This window comes from Astatotilapia calliptera, chromosome 4, assembly GCF_964374335.1.
Source record: "Astatotilapia calliptera chromosome 4, fAstCal68.1, whole genome shotgun sequence".
In the NCBI taxonomy this organism is placed as follows: domain Eukaryota; kingdom Metazoa; phylum Chordata; class Actinopteri; order Cichliformes; family Cichlidae; genus Astatotilapia; species Astatotilapia calliptera.
In genome coordinates, this window is record NC_137425.1 from 9,254,437 (window position 1) to 9,276,013 (window position 21,577).

At 40.4% G+C, this 21,577-nt stretch overlaps 1 protein-coding gene across 3 annotated transcripts; it reads left to right on the forward strand.

Annotated features, from left to right (window-relative positions):
* Positions 1–1,416: 1,416 nt before the first annotated feature.
* ints1 (integrator complex subunit 1) lies at positions 1,417–20,615 on the forward strand. 3 transcript variants are annotated; one of them, XM_026164460.2, is made up of 48 exons: positions 1,417–1,522; positions 1,882–1,999; positions 2,102–2,392; positions 2,508–2,704; positions 2,846–2,983; positions 3,067–3,226; positions 3,311–3,416; positions 3,598–3,784; positions 3,965–4,110; positions 4,201–4,342; positions 4,431–4,607; positions 4,691–4,799; positions 4,883–5,003; positions 5,090–5,167; positions 5,268–5,425; positions 5,686–5,785; positions 5,875–5,966; positions 6,062–6,122; positions 6,208–6,405; positions 6,613–6,742; positions 7,602–7,781; positions 7,946–8,095; positions 8,185–8,364; positions 8,453–8,557; positions 8,667–8,834; positions 9,399–9,510; positions 9,592–9,750; positions 9,842–9,988; positions 10,106–10,204; positions 12,348–12,472; positions 12,669–12,923; positions 13,029–13,188; positions 13,272–13,403; positions 13,605–13,773; positions 14,336–14,462; positions 14,568–14,683; positions 14,788–14,875; positions 14,969–15,219; positions 16,685–16,814; positions 17,312–17,445; positions 17,575–17,767; positions 17,892–18,016; positions 18,117–18,226; positions 18,440–18,553; positions 18,659–18,729; positions 18,819–18,910; positions 19,114–19,223; positions 19,701–20,615. In XM_026164460.2, exons 2-48 carry the CDS (start codon positions 1,945–1,947, stop codon positions 19,814–19,816), a joined length of 6,564 nt encoding a protein of 2,187 aa, XP_026020245.2. In that variant the 5' UTR covers positions 1,417–1,522; positions 1,882–1,944; the 3' UTR covers positions 19,817–20,615. The 3 variants fall into 3 exon arrangements, with proteins under 3 accessions (XP_026020245.2, XP_026020247.2, XP_026020248.2); XM_026164462.2 differs by having other exon boundaries at positions 5,689–5,785; XM_026164463.2 differs by having other exon boundaries at positions 2,117–2,392.
* Positions 20,616–21,577: the final 962 nt, after the last annotated feature.

A 21,577-nucleotide genomic window follows, 5' to 3' on the forward strand; every position in this document is an offset into this window, starting at 1 on the left:
AAATATCTGCAGACTCTGGCACAAGTGATGATGAAAAAGCTTTGCAAGGCACTGACTGAAACCCATTAAGCAAATGCCAGTAACTATGCTTAAAATGATTCACGGTTTTGCAGCATTTGATAAAGTTAGAGTGATGACATCTGCTGGCCATTTCTTCATCTTTCACTTGGGATTTTAGAAAAAGACCTAATCAAAAAGCTGAGTCAAAGTATAAAACATTGGTGTTATTCTCATATTTTTCTCCAATAGAAAAAGATTTTGGAGATTCTATTGAAAAAAGTGACATATTTAAATATAAATATACTTAAATACTGTAGAGAGTAGTAAAATATTATTTCTGTCTCTTTATGTGACACTGATTTCAACTTAATTTTACCATAAACTATTTCAATTAACACATATTTATTTTTCACAAAATTACTGATGTTAACATCAGTAATTTTGATACAAAAACATTTTTATCAACACATTCTTGTTTATTTTTATTTTCATGTTATTAACACTAAAGGGAGAAGAAAAATGTGTGAATCTTTAGCGCCCCCAATTGGTAATATCGCGTAATTACTTCGCTTAAAAAAAAAAGAAAAAAAAGAAAAAAAAAAGTTTTTTTTATTTTGGAGGTGACCGGAAGATGTTTTAAATTAAGTATTGACCAATGACAGTACACACAAATATACACGTTCGTCTGCTGTGATGGTGCAAACCCTGTGGTGTACAGCACGTTTCCTTTAACGTGTATTACATTAGCATAGATAGTACTGTGACAGCATTATACACACATTATCTATGCTATATCAACAGTAAATGGAAACAGTTATGTATTATGAATCTATAATGTCGTTATTTTGTATAAGGACGCCCTCTGACGATCACCGCTGGCTCGTCAGCTTACAGGAACAATGACATAATACGACTTCCGGTTAAAAAAAACTTGTTACAAAGTTTTAAACAAAGTTATAGGAGAAGATTTGTCATGTCTACCAAGGCAGATGTGATTAAATGATAAGTTTTTCCCCGCAAATAAAACTGGCTAAACATATATAGTTTTTATTATTAGATTTTTAACTTTTTTTTACATATTGTAAACCACGTCTACTGGTACTGAAGCTGGGGAATAAAATCATAAAACTGTGATGGCGCAGTTCTGTCGTAAATATTACAGATGAGGGTTAAAGATAAAAATACCACCATGATTGGAAGAGTTAACCATTTTAATCTGTAAAAGTAATTACACACAAATGTTTGCTGCATAGACATTTAAGGATACGACGAACTATTTTACTTTGAACTGATTGGAAATGCCTTAATAATAAAAAGTTGACAGAAGAGAGCAAGTTCGTATACGGAGGTGACGCTCAAAGTAGATGTACATGATCCTCCCTGGCGCTTGGTGGCGCTTGTTACTTGTTACTTGTTGGTATTATCGAGTAATTTCAGTCGAGAAAAAGAAGCCACCACGGCTCTGTGTGTCTGATAGCTTTGAGGCGGTGAATGACTTTTTTGTGTGAAGTATATCGTCCAGGTATCATATCAGTATGACTTTTATTGAGCATATTAATTAAACGAATTACGGTTGATTTAAATTAAATGAAACCTAACGCCTGTTAGTTGTCAGTGTTAACGTTTAACGTCGTGCTAGTAGTCATACTAGCCATAGTTTTCGTTGTTAGCCTAGCATTTTTTGTCTTGTGTGTTGTAAACATGTAATTAATAACCTTTATAGTGCTAAGCGGCATTGAACGCATCCTTCTTGCTAGTCTTCTTATGCTTTGATTTACTAGCTGTAGAGATTTAGAGCGATTTAAACTGCTATTTATTACTGGTTTTTAACTTTTCTGTTGTTACTAACCTCGTGTTTATTTATTGTTTTGTTTTACACAGGCTACACATATGACATACATGTCTCCCGCTCTACTTTGATTGTAATTGTGCCTACCAGTAAATATGAATCGTCCAAAGCCTACAACTCTTAGGCGCCCCAGTGCAGCGAAACCATCAGGTCGGACTACTTGTGCAACCAAATCCAATCTTAGCTGTGTGTTCCATGTTGAATAGCACCTAGGCACGAGAAACTAAAATTGTAACATCTGCATTTTTGCAGGCCATCCCCCTACAGGAGATTTTATTGCTCTGGGCTCTAAGAGCCAGGGAGGAGAGCCAAAAGCCCCTGCTGTCCTCCTGAAGGCAACCTCTACAAATTTACCTGCTGACCGCAAGAGAGAGACTTCCTCCACTCTGCCATCCTCATCAGGGCTAGCCAACCTAACTAAGCGGCCCAAACTATCCACCACCCCTCCTGTCAGTGCCCTTGGACGTCTCGCTGATGTTGCTGCAGTGGACAAGAGGGCTATATCGCCCTCAATAAAGGAGCCATCAGTAGTACCTATTGAAGGTAACTTTGAAGCCTGTGCATTTCTGAAGTGTTGTAAAATTTGAGATAGGAATGTCAGAAAATCTTCAGGTGACAACTGACAAGGAAAGTAAAAAAATATGTTTCTCTGTGGCAGTTTCTCCAGCAGTGCTGTTGGACGAGATTGAAGCTGCTGAATCAGAAGGAAATGACGATCGCATTGAGGGATTGCTGTGTGGAGCAGTGAAACAGCTCAAGATGAACAGAGCCAAGCCCGACATCACACTCTACCTTAGCCTCATGTTTCTGGCCAAAATCAAGCCCAATGTTTTTGCAACTGAGGGAATTATTGAGGTAATTATTTTAACACAGTTATTCTTCAGTACATATACACAGATGAATAATGTATATCAGCATTGCAATATTTCGCCAAGTGAACCTCACTGATTTGACAAAATCTTTGTTACTTTCCATGTGTTACACTTGTGTCACTAGGCCTTGTGCAGCCTCCTGCGTAGGGATGCTTCTATCAACTTTAAAGCAAAAGGCAACAGCCTGGTCTCTGTTCTGGCATGCAATCTGCTGATGGCAGCATACGAGGAGGATGAGAACTGGCCAGAGATATTTGTCAAAGTGAGAACACCCACAAAATTCAAACACATTTCTGTCATGCATGAGCTCTTCTTATAATTTGTCCTTCTGACATATACTTTCAGGTTTACATTGAGGACTCTCTGGGTGAAAGAATCTGGGTGGACAGCTCTCACTGTAAGAATTTTGTTGACAACATTCAGACTGCTTTTGGAACAAAAATGCCCCCAAAGAGTATGCTGCTCCAGGCTGATACGGGCCGCTCTGCTGGAGATCTGAGTGCAGGTATGGTACATTCAGGTTTCTGTAAGTCAGGACTACTGATGTCAGAAACAAGTGCTGATTGGTCATGCTGCTTTTGATCTTTAGGTAGCAGCCCTCATCCATCAACCCCAGATGAGGATGACAGCCAGACTGAGTTGCTGATAGCTGAGGAGAAACTCAGCCCTGAGGATGAAGGGCAGGTTATGCCAAGGTATGAAAGCTACCAACATAAATGTGACGGCCATAGCGTACAGTCTGTGTGTTCAGATTTACAGCATATATAGGTAACGCGGTTAAATTTTCACAATTGAACAATGAAAAATGATTGAAACAATGCACTGAGCTCCTTGATCATTTTGTGTTTATTGTTCTTATTCACTGGAAACCTGTAGGTATGACGAACTTGCAGAGAGTGTGGAGGACTATGTGCTTGATGTCCTCAGGGATCAGTTGAACCGCAGGCAGCCGATGGACAATGTGTCCCGAAATCTGTTGCGTCTGCTCACAGCCACATGTGGCTACAAAGAGGCAAGACTCATGGCGGTGCAAAGGCTGGAGATGTGGCTCCAGAACCCAAAGGTGAAACCCTTGATACTGACAGCTGTGTTAAATAAATCCATAGTGTTATATAGTTGTACTAATAATATGTTGCAGGATTTGTGTAAATAAAAGGTGAAATGTGGCCTCTAAAGATACAGCTATTGCAATACATTAAAAGTAGGCGACTAAGCATTAGCTTACGTTTTTCTGTGGTTGCAGTTGACTCGCCCAGCTCAGGACCTCCTGATGTCTTTGTGCATGAACTGCAACACCCACGGAGCAGATGACATGGAGGTTATCTCCAACCTGATCAAGATCCGACTCAAACCCAAAGTTCTTCTTAATCATTACATGCTGTGTGTCAGGTCTGTAAAGTTGTTCTTATTGTCACACATCTATTTTGTCATCACAGTCAGTAATTCGCACTAACCGGAGCTTTGGGTATATCTTTGCAGGGAGCTACTAAATGCACACAGAGACAACCTGGGAACTATGGTGAAGCTCGTCATCTTTAATGAGCTGTCCAATGCCCGGAATCCCAACAACATGCAAGTCCTCCATACAGTGCTGCAGCACAGCCCAGAGCAAGCTCCAAAGGTAAAACTAGATCGTTTGGAAAAATTTCAACAGAAATGAAATTATTTTTTAATAAACTCTGCATTTAATTTTATCTTTGTCTCGGCAGTTCTTGGCAATGGTGTTCCAGGACCTGTTAACCAATAAAGATGATTACCTTCGTGCCTCAAGAGCTTTGCTCAGAGAAATCATCAAACAGACTAAGCATGAGATCAACTTTCAGTCCTTTTGCTTTGGTTTGATGCAGGAGAGAAAAGAGGCCAGCTATGTTGACATGGAGTTTAAAGTCAGTGGATATGAAAATTCAGCAGGCCTACTTTGTTGAAGCTGTTTCGTTCATGCATTTAAACTTGGTTATTTCTCCCATAGGAGCGATTTGTCATCCAGGTGACAGATTTACTCACTGTTTCTATGATGTTGGGCATCACCGCTCAGGTCAAGGAAGCAGGCATTGCATGGGACAAAGGAGAGAAGAAGAGTGCGTTCTGTCTATTTGTCCTTCTGCTGTATTTAAAGTAGCTCGACTTGGCTTGGGTTAAACATGTGTCTGGTTTGTTTCAGATCTTGAGGTCCTGAGGTCCTTTCAGAATCAGATTGCTGCCATCCAGAGAGATGCTGTGTGGTGGCTTCACACTGTTGTTCCTACCATCAGCAAACTTGGTGCAAAAGACTACGTTCACTGGTCAGTATCCGTAGCAGATGTGTCGATTGTCCACGTGGAAATATTTTTGCTGCTTTATAAATCATTTATCTGCTTCATGTCTGCAGCCTTCACAAAGTGCTTTTCACAGAGCAGCCTGAGACATATTACAAGTGGGACAACTGGCCTCCGGAGAGCGACAGAAAGTGAGCAACCCTGAAATAGTTGCACATAATTTGCTTTTTGTTATTTCTTAATTTTTTTTAGCTTCTGTAACTTTATGGACCTTTTCTTTTCATTCCTCAGTTTCTTCCTTCGCCTTTGTTCTGAAGTTCCTCTTTTGGAGGACACTCTGATGCGTATTCTGGTGATCGGGCTGTCACGTGATTTGCCTCTGGGCCCGGCAGACGCAATGGAGCTTGCTGATCACCTGGTTAAGAGAGCTGCCGGAGTTCAGTCAGATGGTTTGTGGAAGATCCATTTTGGTTGTAAATGTTTATGACTGCTGTTAAAGTTATTTATGATAAACTCTAGTCGAATGTTTGTAGATTTGTTAAACACTTGTGCCTCTCTTTAATGAGCTGCCATAAATATTTCAAGGGGCAACTTTTATGTTTTTTACGTCTGCTAAGTAATGTTAGGAACAAAGGAAAGACTATTTTCATTGTTATAGTTTTCTTGGCACGATGCGTGCTGCTGAGTTGTCTGCCTGTTTCTTGTTAAGTAGATCTCGAGGTCCTGAGAGTGGAGAGGATCCAGCTCATTGATGCTGTTCTGAATCTGTGTACATACCACCACCCAGAGAACATTCAACTGCCTGCTGGGTATGTCACTTATCCTTAATGGCTTTTAAGAACACATATAGGTCATACTGTTTACAGACTTAAGTAACAAATGACTACTCTTGTTTAAGGTACCAACCACCAAATTTGGCAATATCCACACTCTATTGGAAGGCATGGCTATTGTTGCTTGTTGTGGCTGCATTTAACCCTCAGAAGATAGGTACAGCAGTCATATTTACATACATCTTCATATAAGATAAATTGTTATAGGTATCTGTTGACAGATATGGTGTCTGATATCTTTTTTTCTTTTAGGTTTGGCTGCCTGGGATGGATATCCCACCCTAAAAATGCTTATGGAGATGGTTATGACAAAGTAAGTAAAGGTTATCAGTAACAGTTAAATTATTTAAATGTAATAATTCTGATTGGCTAACACTTTTGTCTCTGTGGTTTTATAGTAACTATACATACCCTCCTTGTACCATTGCGGATGAGGACACAAAAACAGAGATGATCAACAGAGAGTTACAGATCTCCCAGAGAGAGAAACAAGAGATTTTAGCCTTTGAGAGCCACTTGGCTGCAGCTTCAACCAAACAGACCATCACGGAGAGCAACAGCTTGCTCTTGTCTCAGCTTACCAGTCTGGACCCACAGTAAGATACCAAGACAGTTATTTGAGAGTGGACACCCATACTAGAATGAAACATTTTTGCTCATATATTAGGACATTTGAAATCCCCTATTTTACTGAAAAAAATTATATAAGCTTAATATCTTTGCATCACAATGTGAATGAAGTCATAACAAATAATCTTAGCTTTTATTTGCTGGTCAGAATCATAGCTGGTGTTTGTGTTTAGGGGACCTCCTCGTAGACCTCCCCCTCAGGTCCAGGAGCAGGTTAAAAGTCTCAACCAGTCTCTGCGTCTCGGTCACCTCCTTTGCCGCAGTCGCAACCCCGACTTTCTTCTCAACATCATCCAGAGACAGGTAATGACCATTTCAATAACTCTCCCAAACTCTGCATCCCCCCCCATCTCCATAAAATAACCCGTTTTTTCCCCCTTTTCAGTTTTTTTGTTGTAGTCCCGACAGTTCAGCCACAGTACTGAAAAAGAGCAGTAGTTTATGTTATTAATCAGTGAGTTTTGTCTGTTGCGACTGAAATTTTTTTCAAACTCATCTTCAGTAATTGCCAAACAATGACCAAATTCAAGGCATTACATGGAACATATCGTTTTAAAATGTCCAAAATGACCTGGTCATTGTTGTATTATATTGACTTCAGTACTTATCTAATGTTTCCAAGAACATGTAATATTAGATTATAATTATATTAGATATAAAAGATTAGATTATGCCTCAACAAACATATGATGTGCATATTAGCTATATTAGCTTGGCTTGGGGCTTAGGCTGTACCACCCTGAGTGTGCCCGATTCTCATCTGATCTCAAGAGCTAAGCAGGGTTTGACCTGGTTTGTATTTGAATGGGAAACCACATGAGTGCTGTAAGCTTTAGCATGGTTGAGTTGTTGTTAGTACCATTGCTTCTGGGTTCAAATCCTCTTGCTGTCTTTGGCCTTTCTGAGTAGAGTTTACATATTTATCCCTGTACCTGTGTGGATTCTCCCCAGAAGTGCATGTACTTGTACTTTACTTGGTGTTTCTAAGTTGTTAGTGTGAGTGGTTGTCTCTCTCTTTGTGTAACCCCTGCAAACTGTTCTGGGTGTACCCTACCTCTCACATCCAGACTGATTGGTTGAATGGGACTGACTTGGAAGAAAATATAAATTGTGTTGCTGTTGTAATGTCAGTGTTAAAATGTATATTTTCAATCCCTTACAGGCTTCTTCTCAGTCCATGCCATGGTTGGCTGATTTGGTCCAGTCCAGTGAGGGATCCTTGGATGTGCTCCCAGTGCAATGCCTGTGTGAATTCCTTCTTCACGATGCTGCAGATGACAGCTTGCTCATAGACGATGATGAAGAAGGAGAAAGCAAAGAGCAGAAAGCCAAGAAGAGACAAGTATTTTAATTAGTTTAACATTATTTCTTAATTACACGGCTTCATCCCAAATTCATACCCTCCATACAAAATGTATACATGTGCTTGATAATAGAAATTTGCATCTGGGTACAAAATAAGACTTAATGACTAATCCTATGATTTCTAATCTTTATTCCTGTCAGAGACAACAAAAGCAGAGGCAATTACTTGGGCGCCTCCAGGATCTTTTGTTAGGTCCCAAGGCTGATGAGCAGACAACATGTGAAGTACTGGATTACTTCCTGCGCCGTCTCAGCTCTTCTCAAGTGGCATCAAGAGTCTTAGCCATGAAGGTACCGTCCTGAAAGGATGAAAAATGTTTCATGGTGTTGTGTTGTACGTAAATCATTATTTAAAATATACATTGCATATTTGTGTGCAGGGTTTGTCTTTGGTGCTGACTGAAGGAGGCCTGAAAGATGGGGAGGAGCGAGACCAGCCCATGGAAGAAGACTCTGCAGATGCTGAGCTCTTGCCAGGTTACCAGTGGCTGCTACAGGACCTCCCCAAGCTCCCTTTGTTTGACAGTGTCAGGGGCATGACATCCACTGCCCTGCAGCAGGTCAGTTTTTCTCAACAGTGGACTGGAAATAAGTGTAAAACTTTAATGAAGATTAATAAGAGTTTTGATGTCTGTTAACTTTCTAAAGGCCATTCACATGGAGACAGATCCACAGACGATCAGTGCCTATCTCATCTATCTATCCCAGCATGCACCAGTGGAGGAGCAGGCTTCTCATAATGACCTGGCTTTGGTAATCACAGCGAGTTGCTTGAGTTTCCACATGTCACTTTATTTTAAACCGTTCTTTTTGTCAATGAGCAGCGCTGACATGGGTCTGGTCTCCCTTTTGCTCTCTGCAGGACATTGCCCGGCTCATCGTCGAGCGTTCAACCATCATGAACAACCTCTTTTCCAAACACTCCAGCAGACCTGAGTCTGATGCTGTGCTCTATGCTTTCCTCTCCATCTTCTCTACGTATATTAAGAGGATGAGGAAGACCAAGGAGGGCGAGGATCTTTACAGCTGGGTGAGCACTGGCGATGAATGCTGCTCTCTTGATCTTCTCACTAGCCCACAGCAATTTAAACTTTTCCTCATTTTTAGTCATATAACTACTGTTACAATGTTGGATTCTCTATTAAAGATTTCAAATAATTGTCTAAAAGTAATCCCTGTGATCCAAAAGCTCAGGCTTTAGACTCCACCCTCCTTCTTTAAGGGAGGGTGGTCTTAAAGGGAGATAAAACTGCCCAATGCTGCATTTAAGATAAATAAGGGTTATTTTAAACCTAGCAAAGCTAGTCTAGTTAAGTGATAAGAAAGTTAACAGAAATTTTTAAAATAGCTCCTCTTTTAAATAAATGTTAAGATTTTAGGCCTTGTAAACTAATAATTTTTCTGTTTTCATTGAACAGTTTTGAGTTAAAGAAAAAAAAAATTCTAGTACTGAATAGCCAAGTACAGAAAATATTGAACTTCCACCTGAGAGTCATTCTAAATCGAAGAGTAATTTCTGTTCTTAAACTGGGGACATACACCAGGGAAAGATGCATTTATTTTGTAACTTCATGCTTTATTTTGTGTTTTACAGTCAGAATCTCAAGACCAGGTGTTTCTACGCTGGACTACAGGGGAGACTGCTACAATGCACATTCTTGTAGTCCATGCTATTGTTATCTTGCTAACTCTGGGACCACCCAAAGGTAGCCCTGTTTGCTTTAAAGTACATTGTCAGCACTGCTAAAGGGCTGTAAGAACAAGTTTAGCACTGTGTATCATTACAGGAGAGAGTGATTTCCACATGCTTTTGGACATTTGGTTTCCTGACAAGAAACCTCTACCCACTGCCTTCCTGGTTGACACCTCAGAGGAAGCCCTGCTGCTTCCCGATTGGTTGAAATTGAGGATGATTCGTTCTGAGGTCTCACGACTGGTCGATGCAGGTACAACTTGTCATGTGGATAAAAATCTTTGTTTTTCATCAAATAATTCATTTTTTACTTTTTAATGAATGTGTGTGTACCCTTTTATCAGCTTTACAAGACCTCGAGGCTCAGCAGCTGCTGCTTTTTGTTCAATCTTTTGGGATTCCAGTCTCCAGTATGAGTAAACTTTTGCAGTACTTGGATCAGGCTGTGTCCCATGATCCACAGGCTTTAGAGCAAAACATCATGGACAAGCGTAAGATTTTCTTTTCTTCTGTGTTCTACCTGTTTTTTTGTTTTTGTTTTTTTACTTTTTGGGGGATTTTTTAAAATTGTTTAACATTGATCTTACTGTGTATATCCTCTGTCACAGACTACATGGCCCATTTGGTTGAAGTGCAGCATGAGCGAGGGGCCACTGGGGGGCATACTTTCCATTCTTTACTCAGTTCCTCTCTTCCTCCACACAGAGGTCAGTGTCTTTATCCTGTAAAACATTCAGTGTTGGGAAGGTTACTTTTAAAATGTATTCCATTACAGAATACAGAATACATGCCCCAAAATGTATTCTGTAACCTATTCCGTTACGTTACTCAATGACAGTAACGTATTCTGAATACTTTGGATTACTTAATATATTGTGGCGAGTTCAGACAAGGAGGAGACGGAGGTATCGTTTGGTCTTGCTTCCCGTGAGCTAGCCAGGGAGCACAGCCGTTTATTACATTTGCAGAAGAACACACTGCCACTAGCTAACTGCTCAGCGCGGCAACCACAACACACATAGGGCGCCCTCTGACCCCGAAAGGACACACCGTCGCAGCGAGAGGGCGTCACCCGTCACCATGGCAACATACACAAAACATAACTGTACAAGCAGAACCCCGAACAGCCCTGACCCGCTACAATATTATCATGCTTTTTACAACAACGTGAATGTACTATTGCTGTGTGATTTATTACTATTACTGAAGGTCCGCGACTCCGAACTGTAGTAAAGGGACCTCTGACTAATGCTGGGCTCACACTGTGCGATTTTTTGCCCATTTTGAGCCGATTTTTGAGTCGTGCGATCGTTTTGGCGATCGGCCCGATTTTGGCCTTCATCGTGCGTCGTGCATCGTGTAGTATACGTGGGGTAACGAGAAGCGATTGACACCTCACGACCAGCTCCCGATCATCAATCGCTTGGTCGTGAGGGTGTCACCGCAGTTTGCCACACTGCGCACGCGCAAACACAAATGTCAGCGAAAAAGACGGCGTAGCACGGCAGTGCAGCGTGTGATCTGGACACAAGCGATGGAGGCACAACCTGTAGAACCATCCGAGCCCTTTCGATGTGGCCTCACAAAATTATCACGACCACAACAACCGTGAAAATAGTTGGATCGACACTGCTGCTCAATCACAGCTGCCTGACCAATGTTTTTCATTAGCAATTTAGCAAAGTTGATGGTGGTGGTGTGTCTGTGTGAGTGAAAGATGGAGAGGGAGAGCGAGCGACAGAATTTCTGTTATAACCTTCATTTTTATGGACGCACAGTGTGAGCACTCAGGTCGCATCAGAGCATCGGGCCGTATAGTGTGAGACCCTGCATCGTGACCTATGAACTTCTAACCCCTGCGAGTCAATCGTACAGTTTGAGCAGGAGCTGAATCGCACGACTGAAAAAATCGCACAGTGTAAGCCCAGCATAATACGGCGGGGTCCCTGTCGGCTGGTAGCCGAAAAATAGCTCTACTTTGTTGTGTGGGTCAACTTTTCTTGCGACAGACAGAGAGAGGCGTTGAAAGGCTGCTCCAACGGAACTTGTTGTTTTCGGAGGAAAACACGAACACGGTGTACAGTCGAGTCTTAATAGCTTACTTACAACTGGGCTCGTCAGGCACTCTTCTTGGCTGCAGTGGTTATTATTATATTTACATGCTTCCAGCTCCCGTTTTTGCTCGATGACTGCTCGTACCTTTCCACTCCCCTTTTTCTCCCTCCTAGCGCTCACAGACACATAACGTATATGGCAGTCCATTCTCCCTGCAGCACGGACTACACTGAACATGATGCTACATTCTTTAGAGCTATGCTTGTAGCATTCTGCCTGTTAGCTTAGCACAACAACAACAACAACGAAAAGGCGCTCTCTCACCCAGGAAACACACAGTCGCAGAGAGAGAGAGAGCGTCGCCCTGTAACCATGGCAACCGTAATGCTGCCGCCTGGAACAACAGATCGTAGCTGTCAAACAAAACCCAAACAGTCCTGACCCGCGACAAAATGAAACAGGAAAGTACCCCAGTGTAATCCATTTATTTCAACAAAGTAACTGTATTCTGAATACCACCTTTTTAAACGGTAACTGTAATGGAATACAGTTACTCATATTTTGTATTCTAAATACGTAACGGCGGTACATGTATTCCGTTACTCCCCAACACTGAAAACATTTAAGTAAACATTAAAATCACTGGATAGATTAAATGTTTATCCACATATTATGCTTTGATTTCTAACAGTACACGGCCCTGGGCTTTAATTTGAAGTAGATTGCAAAGTTACACCTCAGAATTTATTGCATTTTCAACATTATTTAATGTTCTTATTGCACTGTTCCCGGCAGATTCATCTGAAACAAGTAAGGCCAAAGTTACAGTGGAAACTCCTCACAGCTCTGTGAAGATGAGAGCAGCCACTCAGCTTCCTGTAGTCGGGCCTGACGATGATCTCACTGGCATGTTGCTTCAGGTAGGATGTACTGGCTTTATTTATTTTCTGGCATTATTTAAACTATTAGCTCACTTAGTAGACAAGTTACAATTTCCTTTGGGCTGAATTTTATTATTTATTTGAGTTTTAAATCCAAATAAAAAGTAGTTTATTTCTTTTGAGACTGATGTTGGGTAACTTCTCCTACTTTTTTTTTTTCTCTTAATCTTTATAGATTTTCCCCTTGAAAGTGGACCCCCGCTGGCATGGCCCTCCTCCCAGTCAGGTCTCCCTGGCCCTCCAACAGGCCTTAGCTAAAGAGTTAATGCGAGCTAAGCAGGGCCAGATTCAGCAGGGTGGTTTGGCATTTCGACTCCTGCAGGCCATTGCAGCCTTGCTCGCTTCTGCTCATGCAGGGCCAATAGTAATATCAATGCATCGGAGTCACTCTCTGTCCTGCCCTCTTATGCGCCAGCTTCATCTCTATCAGGTGGAACACACATACACAAGCAGAGTCAGTTCATATTTCTATGTATTTTTATAAAGCTTCTAAATACAGTATTCCCATCTTTTGCTTTCTGCATGTTCTTTGCAGCGTCTCGTTTCCCAGGACATTGCTTTCTCATCACTGTTTCTCAAAGTCATTGTTGAGATGTTAATCTGGTTAGACAACCCAACTGTAGAGGCAGGACCACTAAAGACTCTGCTCAGATCTTTTGCTGGACAGAACTCTCACAAGCACAGGCTCAGTGATGGTGAGTATGCCAGTAATTTCTTTGCAGATGCTGCTTTATTCATTTTCTATAAACTGCGAGTAATGTGTTTCTCTGCTTTGCAGTACGTACAGGTTTCCTTCACCTGGCTGAGGCGTTGGCATATCGCAGAGATACTGAAGTTCCACTGAGAGCCATCATAGCAATGCTGAAAACTGGAGAGAAATGTAATGCAGAACCTGAACTTGTTGGCAAAGGTAATAATGAAGTCACTGGATTGTTTAGGAGATAGATAGATAGATAGATAGATAGATAGATAGATAGATAGATAGATAGATAGATAGAAACAGCAGCTTGAATTAGGAACTATCACTCCCATACTCCCATTTATTGTGTTTAAACAATATAAAGGTGGTCCAAAGCCTATGATAAATACACTACTTATTAATATTTTTCAGTGCTACAAGGGCTGATGGAGGTGAAGTCGCCATATTTGGAGGAGCTACTGTCTCTGCTGATGACTGTTGGTACACAGAATGGGACAGCGGGCTCTGTTGCTATGGTGATTTCTTTGCTCCTTCAGGAAAGCGAGGAGCGAGCTGTGAAAAAGGAAGTGGATTCTAATAAGTGAGCGCTACAATTCTATTTCCCTCACAAGTCATGCAAGAAACATTTATATTTGACAGGACTAGATGGCAAACATGCCTGCCTGGGACAAATAGCAGAACAGCGCCTGCTGCCTGTGGCCTTATACTTTAAACTCCATTTGGATTTTAACGTTGAATTAGCTTTTCAGCTTTGTGGTGGCTTTTCAGATGCACGTGCTATGGACATCAAAGACATCTGTAATCAGTTCTGCCACTGAGAAGTTGCTTACTGTGTTATATATTTTCTGATAGGAGTACAAGTAGAGGGAGTAATAGCACTATTGGATGCTTTCTGTAAATTGTCAGAAAAGGGATGTAGCTCTAAAAGCTTTGTTGTCATTATTGAGGCTAAAATGATAATTAAAGGTGACAAAGACAGGTTCCATGTAACAACTTCAAAATTGGTTTGTTGTTTCTAATTGACCAGTACAACTTTGTTAACACTAAATATTATTATTGATGTGCCTTAGCTCTCCTGTTAGTAGTTAACAGATGCTGAGTTACATTTGTATAAACTAATCCTTTGGTTTGATCTTTGGCAGTGGCTCAGAGGTGACAAAGTCAGGACTTAGCTCTGGGCTTCTGGTTGATTGGCTGGAGCGTCTTGACCCTGAGGTTACTTCAGTGTGTCCAGACCTTCAACAGAAGCTGCTGTTTGCCCTCAACAAGGTAAGATAAGGCTTGTGTGCAGATAGTGTTCTTGGCTTATCACACCAGAGAAGGTGTTTGCTTGGCATTAGCGATGCATCCTTTCTTACTGTTTATCTGTTTCAGGCACGAGGGACCCCAGCTTACAGACCTTATCTTTTGGCCTTGCTTACACATCAGTCAAACTGGTCCACTCTGCTGCAGTGTATCAGTGCTCTTCTCAGCAAGCGCAGAGACTACAAGTATGTAGTTTTATCACAACCTTTGTCTGCCACAGTCTTGAGGTTTTATTGAGGATTATCCTATGTGTAGAGAATTCAAAATTTCACTTTGCTGCTTTTATTAGACTGGACCCATCCTCTGCTCTGGATTTCTTGTGGGCGTGCAGCCACATTCCTCGTATCTGGCAAGGACGTGACCAGAAGATCCCTCAAGTAGGATCAAAAGCTTTCATAGTTACCACCTTTTTTTTCTTATTTCTTTTCTGCTGATGTTGGTGACTGGTGCTCTCCTTTTGGTCTTTTTAGAAGAAAACCGAAAAGTTTGTTCTCCGGCTCAGTTCAGAGGAGCTCATTAGCCTGATGGACCTGATATTGTCAGAATCAGAGCTTAACAGCCATGACACACTCCAGGATGACAAAAACAGTGTGGACCAGGCCCCCTGCTCCCTCATCCAATCCAGACTGCCCCTCCTTCACTCGTACTGTAATGGAAATTTAGAAGACATCAAGAAAGTATCAGAGTACCTCATCAACTGCTCAAAAAAATGGGAGGACAGGTAAGGTTTATATTATTTAAAAATTTGCTGTATTTATCGGCAACGCCTCCTCTGTTTCTTCATCTTTTTGGGGGGTTTTTTTTCAGATTGATTTTTTCTTTATCCATTCTTAGTTGGTAACACATATGTTTATTGCATTTAGTTGTGGATATTTTACCATAGTAGTCAATTAATCTTATTGTGACACATTGTATTGATCACACTAATTGGCCCCAATACTGAAAGTCATTTTTTCCTTCTTATGCTGTGCTGATAAACTTGGGGTAAATCGCACCAGATTTTCCTTCTCAGTGCAGATGAACTTTTCAGACTTCCTCTGTCAGCCACAATGCTGTGGACCAGGGAAAACTTGATAATTAGGTCTATTGGTGTGAAATTAAAACCAGCAGAAGTCGTCTGTACTGTGATCTCTTTAAAAGCTCAGTGTATTATAATGAAGGCAAGAGGATTAAGGCTGAAGCTCTAAACTTGCCTGTGTTGTGAATTCCTGCACTGACTTAGCTGTCAGAGATCAGGGTGCAACTCTTTGTGGAGGCAAACCCTCCTTTCATGAATATGTCTCTGGTTATTAAACCACTTTAATGAGGAAACTTTGGCCAAGGTCAAGGAAAATTAGCTTCAGAATTACAGTAATTTAAGTGCAGTTAAGCTGTTTGGTGAAATGGTTGCTAGTGAAAATATGGCGGGATAAAAACATGTTGAAAGTAGAGGGTTTCGGCCTTGTGTCGAGTAAATACTTGATTGTATGTTAAGCATTCTTCTTGCGAGAGCTTGCTGACAGATAAGCTGGTGTTTATTCCAATTACACAGAAACTATTGAACAGTGAGCCGATGTTTTACTCTTGGTCAAGGTCGCTCTGATTTGCTTAATGCATAGCTGTAATAAACTGCTCATTTAGTAGAAGTGCATCATTTGAGCCTGACAAGAGCCTTAGCAAGTAAGAGGATTTTATAAAACTGCATTGACTCGAAGGTGAATACCTCTGAATTGCATCAAGCTATTCATGTCAATAGCTTGTGTTAATATATGTTAATTGTTGTTGCCTACAGACATAAATAATAGGGAACTACTATATCGTGTTCCTTAAACTGGTGTCACGTCAGCTCGGTGTATAATCACTTGCAAAAAGATTAGTTTGGGTGAATTTGATAAAAGTTACATTATAAAGTCAGTGGGACTCTTGCTCGCTTGAGCAGAAAAGCTGTGACAAGTGTTCTGTGACTGCACAAAAAGTAAGCGTCCATTTACTGTCAAATAAAAAGGTCCAAGTGACACAACTCCATAACATGAGGGATTAAACTCTTGATTATTTTCTCGCTAAGTTTGGAGCTTTAGGATGGACAACTGAACTGTTCTAAGCCAATAATGCATTAATGGTGTCTTCCCCCCGCCTCCCAAAGAAACTTTTCATGGTGGAACCATAACATATAGCATACTTAGTGTTTTGTTTATTTTGGCTTTCAGTGCAATGAGTAAGAGGTGCCAGAACCTGCTGCTACAGATCTATCTGCACTTCCCTGAGGTCATCCAGCACGTTGCCCTGCCTGAAAGCACGTTCAGCAGCGGCGGGGCAGCAGATGGCAGCAGCTGCAAGGTAAAGATGTCTTCCCTCTGTTATAGAACTTCTTGCCTAATCTTGTGTAGGCTCCTCGTGTATTTTTTTGTATCCAACGACGTAAAGGTGGACTATAAGTATAAACAACATCAACATGCCAGGATCCAATAATGATCCAGCTTTGCAACAAGATGTTACTGTAGACTGAATGGTATAGTTCTTACTAAATACAAGTAATTGAGTGATTTGATTGTGTCTTTAAATGTAATTATTCTTATTTCCCTTTATTCAGTGCTACAATTAGTTATAGCAATATCATGATGTTGTGTATTAGAAACGGGTCACACATCGTAACTTGCAGCTTTGCTTAATGGTTAAACCATCTCTGATGTCCCCACTAAAAGTTCTCATAATGCTGAATTGTGTTTTTGTAAAATATTTTGTCTCTGTCTACCTAATAAATAATGTTTTCTGAATTCTTAAAATCACAATTTCACTACTACATACCACTTACTGCCAAATGTTATGTTTCTCAGCTTGATGTCCTGGTGCATCGCCTGGTCACACTGCTTGCTGATATAGGAGACTCAAAGTCTGCCGAGAGCCGCGTGTCTGATGCCAACCTCGCTTGCAGGAAGTTGGCTGTATCGCACCCTGTACTGTTACTCAGGTGAAAAAGAAAGACTAAACTATGATGCCGTTTTTTGTTGCATGAGCTTGTAAATTATCCACCACTATAGATGTGTGTGTTGTGTTTAAGCTGATTACTGATGCGCTTTTGTTTCTTTTGACCTTCCAGACACCTGCCCATGATTGCAGGCCTCCTACACGGTCGCATGCACCTAAACATGCAGGAGTTTCGCCAGCAAAACCACATGACATTCTTCAGCAATGTACTCGCTATTCTGGAGCTTCTGCAGCCACTTGTTTTCCACAGTGATCACCAGAGGGCGCTTCAAGACTGCCTTCTGTCTTTTATGAAGGTCCTTCAGGTGGGTAGCTCCACGTTTCCAAATCTTCTTTAGGGGATTTAGTATCGGGATCCTACCAAAAGGAGCTACAAATAAGATTTTAATAGTGTCTTTTTTATGTTTGTGCCTCTCTCTTGCCTTGTAGAATTTCCAGAGGACACGTTCGCCGTTGGTCTTCATTAACAAGTTTCTTCAGTTTACACAGAAGTACATTACACACGACGGAGCAGCAGCCATTCCTTATCTACAGAAGCACTCTGACATCTTACAGTAAGTGGCAGCAGTAACTTTAGAAAGCATTCCTGATGGGTAAACACCTTAAAAAAAAGTCTGCAGAAAGACTTGGCAAATTTTTCTGTTCTCGTTTCAGGAGTTTGTGTGCAGAAAATCCAGATTTGATCCAGCTGAAATCTCTCCTAGCTGGACTCACTTTGCCTGTAAAAAGCTCTTCTGCAGAGGTATCTACAGAAGAGAGAGATGGTAAGAGTTGCTGTTGTCCACATTTGATCCTCATGTGTAATTACACTAAAGCTACAAGTGATCACCTTGTGCCTGCTGGCATACTGTATATCTGAATACATTGCTACGTTTTCAGTGATACACTTTGAGAGCATCTTTTGTAATTTCTCTATGCAAACTGTGGTTTCCACAAAAGCGTGAATTCTTTAATCTCATTTTTTTTCTCTTTACCAGACGACTTGGCTGCAGGTTCTCTGCCCTTAGTCAACATATCGGCCTCATTTTTACTGAGCGCTGCAGACATGACAATGTACTTGAAAAAGATGTCAAAGGGAGAGGCAGTCGAGGGTAACTTCTCTCCTCTATGTCCTACAACATACTGAGTAATGTAGTGTTTTAATACCTATAGTGAGTAATACACTCATTTTTTTCTCTCCCCCTTAACTGCTATAGATGTGTTGGAGGTGTTGACAGAGGTGGATGAGAAGTCAAGGAGGAGCCCAGAGATCATACAGTACTTCATTGTGAGTCACAGAAAATGGACACAAAAAAGGTCAAGTGCAGTGTCTCAGTGTGAAACACGTCAATCACCACCTTGTGTTTCTGTTGGTAGAATGATCTGCAGAGGCTCATGACTTCGCCTGAGGAGTTGTGTCGGAACATGGCCTTCAGTCTCGCCCTACGCTGCATTCAGAATAATCCATGGTAGGTTCAAAGCATTTCAGGACAAACCACTCAAAGGAAAACATGCTGATAGCAAAAGAAAATGTGTGGCAATAACTGAGAGGAGGAAAAAGGCCAATAGTCATGAAAAAATATGTTGATCTCTATCTGTCATTGTTCTTTAGTTCATATATTTATATAATTTCTGATTGCTTACATAAGAGTGTGTGTTTCTTGTGTTGTAGCCTGGCAACAGACTTCCTGCCAACTTTCATGTATTGCATGGGTAGTGGCAACTTTGACGTGGTGCAGACTGCTTTAAGGAATCTTCCGGAATATGTGCTTCTCTGTCAAGGTAAGAAGACACTTCTGTGAGTCCTGCGCTGGTATTCTGGTCAAACGAACCACATATTAAACATTTTGTAAATTGTGTATTTTTAAATATTTTAAGTGATTTAACCTCCTAGGACTTGGCGTCCACATATGTGGACATCGCATTTTGAGTTATTTAGACCAAAATACTCAATTTTACTCCACAAGGGCCTGATAACCATTTACGAGGACATCATACTGCTACTGTTCTATCAAAATTTTAAACGAATATCCTCATATGTGGCTCTCATTTTTTATAAAAACAAAAATAAGGTAAAAAAAAAAAAAAAAAAAGGTAATTCTTTGTTTTTACATTCATCGGGCCCCAATATGCCCAAATATCAAAGAGAAATTAAAAATGCATGCCGTGGAAGAGTTTGGGTCTTAGGTTAACAAAGGTCTTTGTCGCACATTTGTAGCTGAATGATGCCGTGTTCTCTTTTCCCCCCTCCCTCTCCAGAACATGCAGACATCTTGCTCTACAAGGCGTTTTTGGTGGGTATCTACGGACAAATCGACACCAGTTCAATGATCTCAGAGTCCATGAAAGTCCTTCACATGGAAGCAACAACCTAACGATAAAGTGTTTGACTCCACGTCTGACTAAAAATGCTGTCAGTCATTCTTTGCGTTGATATTATGTTTTTTCAATCCCTTAAGTTCATTTCAGTAATTTCAGGATAATTTATTAACTTCAAGAAATGCATAAAAAATCCCATTGAATAAAATGAAAATAATATAATTAAAATGGTAAAATCAGCGTAATTGTAATAATGGAACAGGTATTACTGTGCTACATTTGAATAGATATGGATTATTTAACTTGGTTCGATTACTTCAACAATAAAGTTAAATGGAACATCAAAAGGTCATATTATTATATAGGAATATTAGTTGGAGACAGCAGAGCGGATAACGTTGAAGAAATTCTCAACAGAAGATAATGAAAAATAAATATAATATAGGAATTCATATTTCATAATTTGGGGTGTAATTTGGAGAGAAACTTTTGCATTTCTGAAGTTATTAAATTATTTACAGATGCACTATTTCAACGCTTCATGAAAAAAAAAAAAGGGTTTTTTGGCTTCACACTTTTAATAGTTTTGAAAATGAAGTCCTTCTTTGAATTTTTGAATTTCCAGAATTTGAAATTAAGAGTTTAACTTATTTTCTTGACTGTATTAGTTGGTTTCAAGAAGAGCTTTCATTTATTAACTAGTTATTAAAATGTTCGAAGAGCTTGTGAATCATTAAAACTAAGAAACGAAAAAGTGTAACTGTTTAAACAGTGCTGTGAATTCCTTTCAAACCTGCGCACCATTTGGAAGCAACCTTATTGTGAACTTAATAAAATAACTTTTGGAAAATGCCACTTTTTTATTTTTCATTCAACTCAACCTGACAGGATGTGAGGAGTGTAATATTTCAGTAGTTTGGAAGCTCAGTGGAGACACTTTGATGGAACTTAATATGGAAAGCAGTTTAAAGTTCAAAATGTAGCAACAGAAATTTCACAAGAACCCATTATTAGCTTTCAAAATAATATTTTAGCACCTCAAAAAAAAGATTGAACTGAGGAAAAATTCATGCTGTAAGGATTCATTTCATTCCAATATTTCTTGGATCCTGATAAAACTGGAAACAGCTGTCACATGTACGCTTGCTCTTCACTGGGGTGTAACAGACAAATTAAAGGCGTGATGCACATGCTGTGATGGAAACCATTTTGCCATGAAAGTGTGAGTTGTTTTGCCCAGTGCCAGTGACTTCATCTGGAAACCTCTTGATGGAGTCAAAGGGATAAGTTAAACAATGTGCAGGCATGCCGGTAAACTAGCAAAGTGGACGTCCACATTTATGGTAAATTAACCATGGTGGTAATTGTTCAATCACACAGACCAAAGGCTTCTTTGAAGATGTGATGTGGGTAGGCCGTTTTACAACGTAGAGTGCTCCTGGTGTTTTGTTACATAGGAGGACGTGGAGATGCAGTCGCAGCACGGTTGAGGATCATCAGTGATGGTAAGACATGCCCACACTGGTGGGTCAGTGGAATCTGTCATTCAGAAATGTTCAGTCACCCATTGAGATATATGGGCCTGGCAGCTGGAAGCAGGTTTTCTTCAGATCAAAATAATGTGTTTTTTCTTATAAAAAAAAACCAACAATAACAAAACTGTTGGACAAAGTGCTATAAAAACGTATTGGGGGACTGTCACAGGGTGACTTGTGACAACAATGATGTTCATAATTCAAATTTTAAACGTTTTGAAAATATATATCGTGCACCATACTTGCTGTGTGATATGTTAATTGCACCTGTAAGGTGTCCTG

Excerpts from the sequence above, each read along its gene's own strand:
- ints1 (XM_026164460.2), top strand. The coding sequence starts at position 1,945 with ATGAATCGTCCAAAGCCTACAACTCTTAGGCGCCCCAGTGCAGCGAAA. Across the intron at positions 9,989-10,105 it reads GCAAAACATCATGGACAAGC|ACTACATGGCCCATTTGGTT; the intron begins GTAAGATTTTCT and ends CCTCTGTCACAG. Across the intron at positions 18,730-18,818 it reads AGATCATACAGTACTTCATT|AATGATCTGCAGAGGCTCAT; the intron begins GTGAGTCACAGA and ends TTCTGTTGGTAG.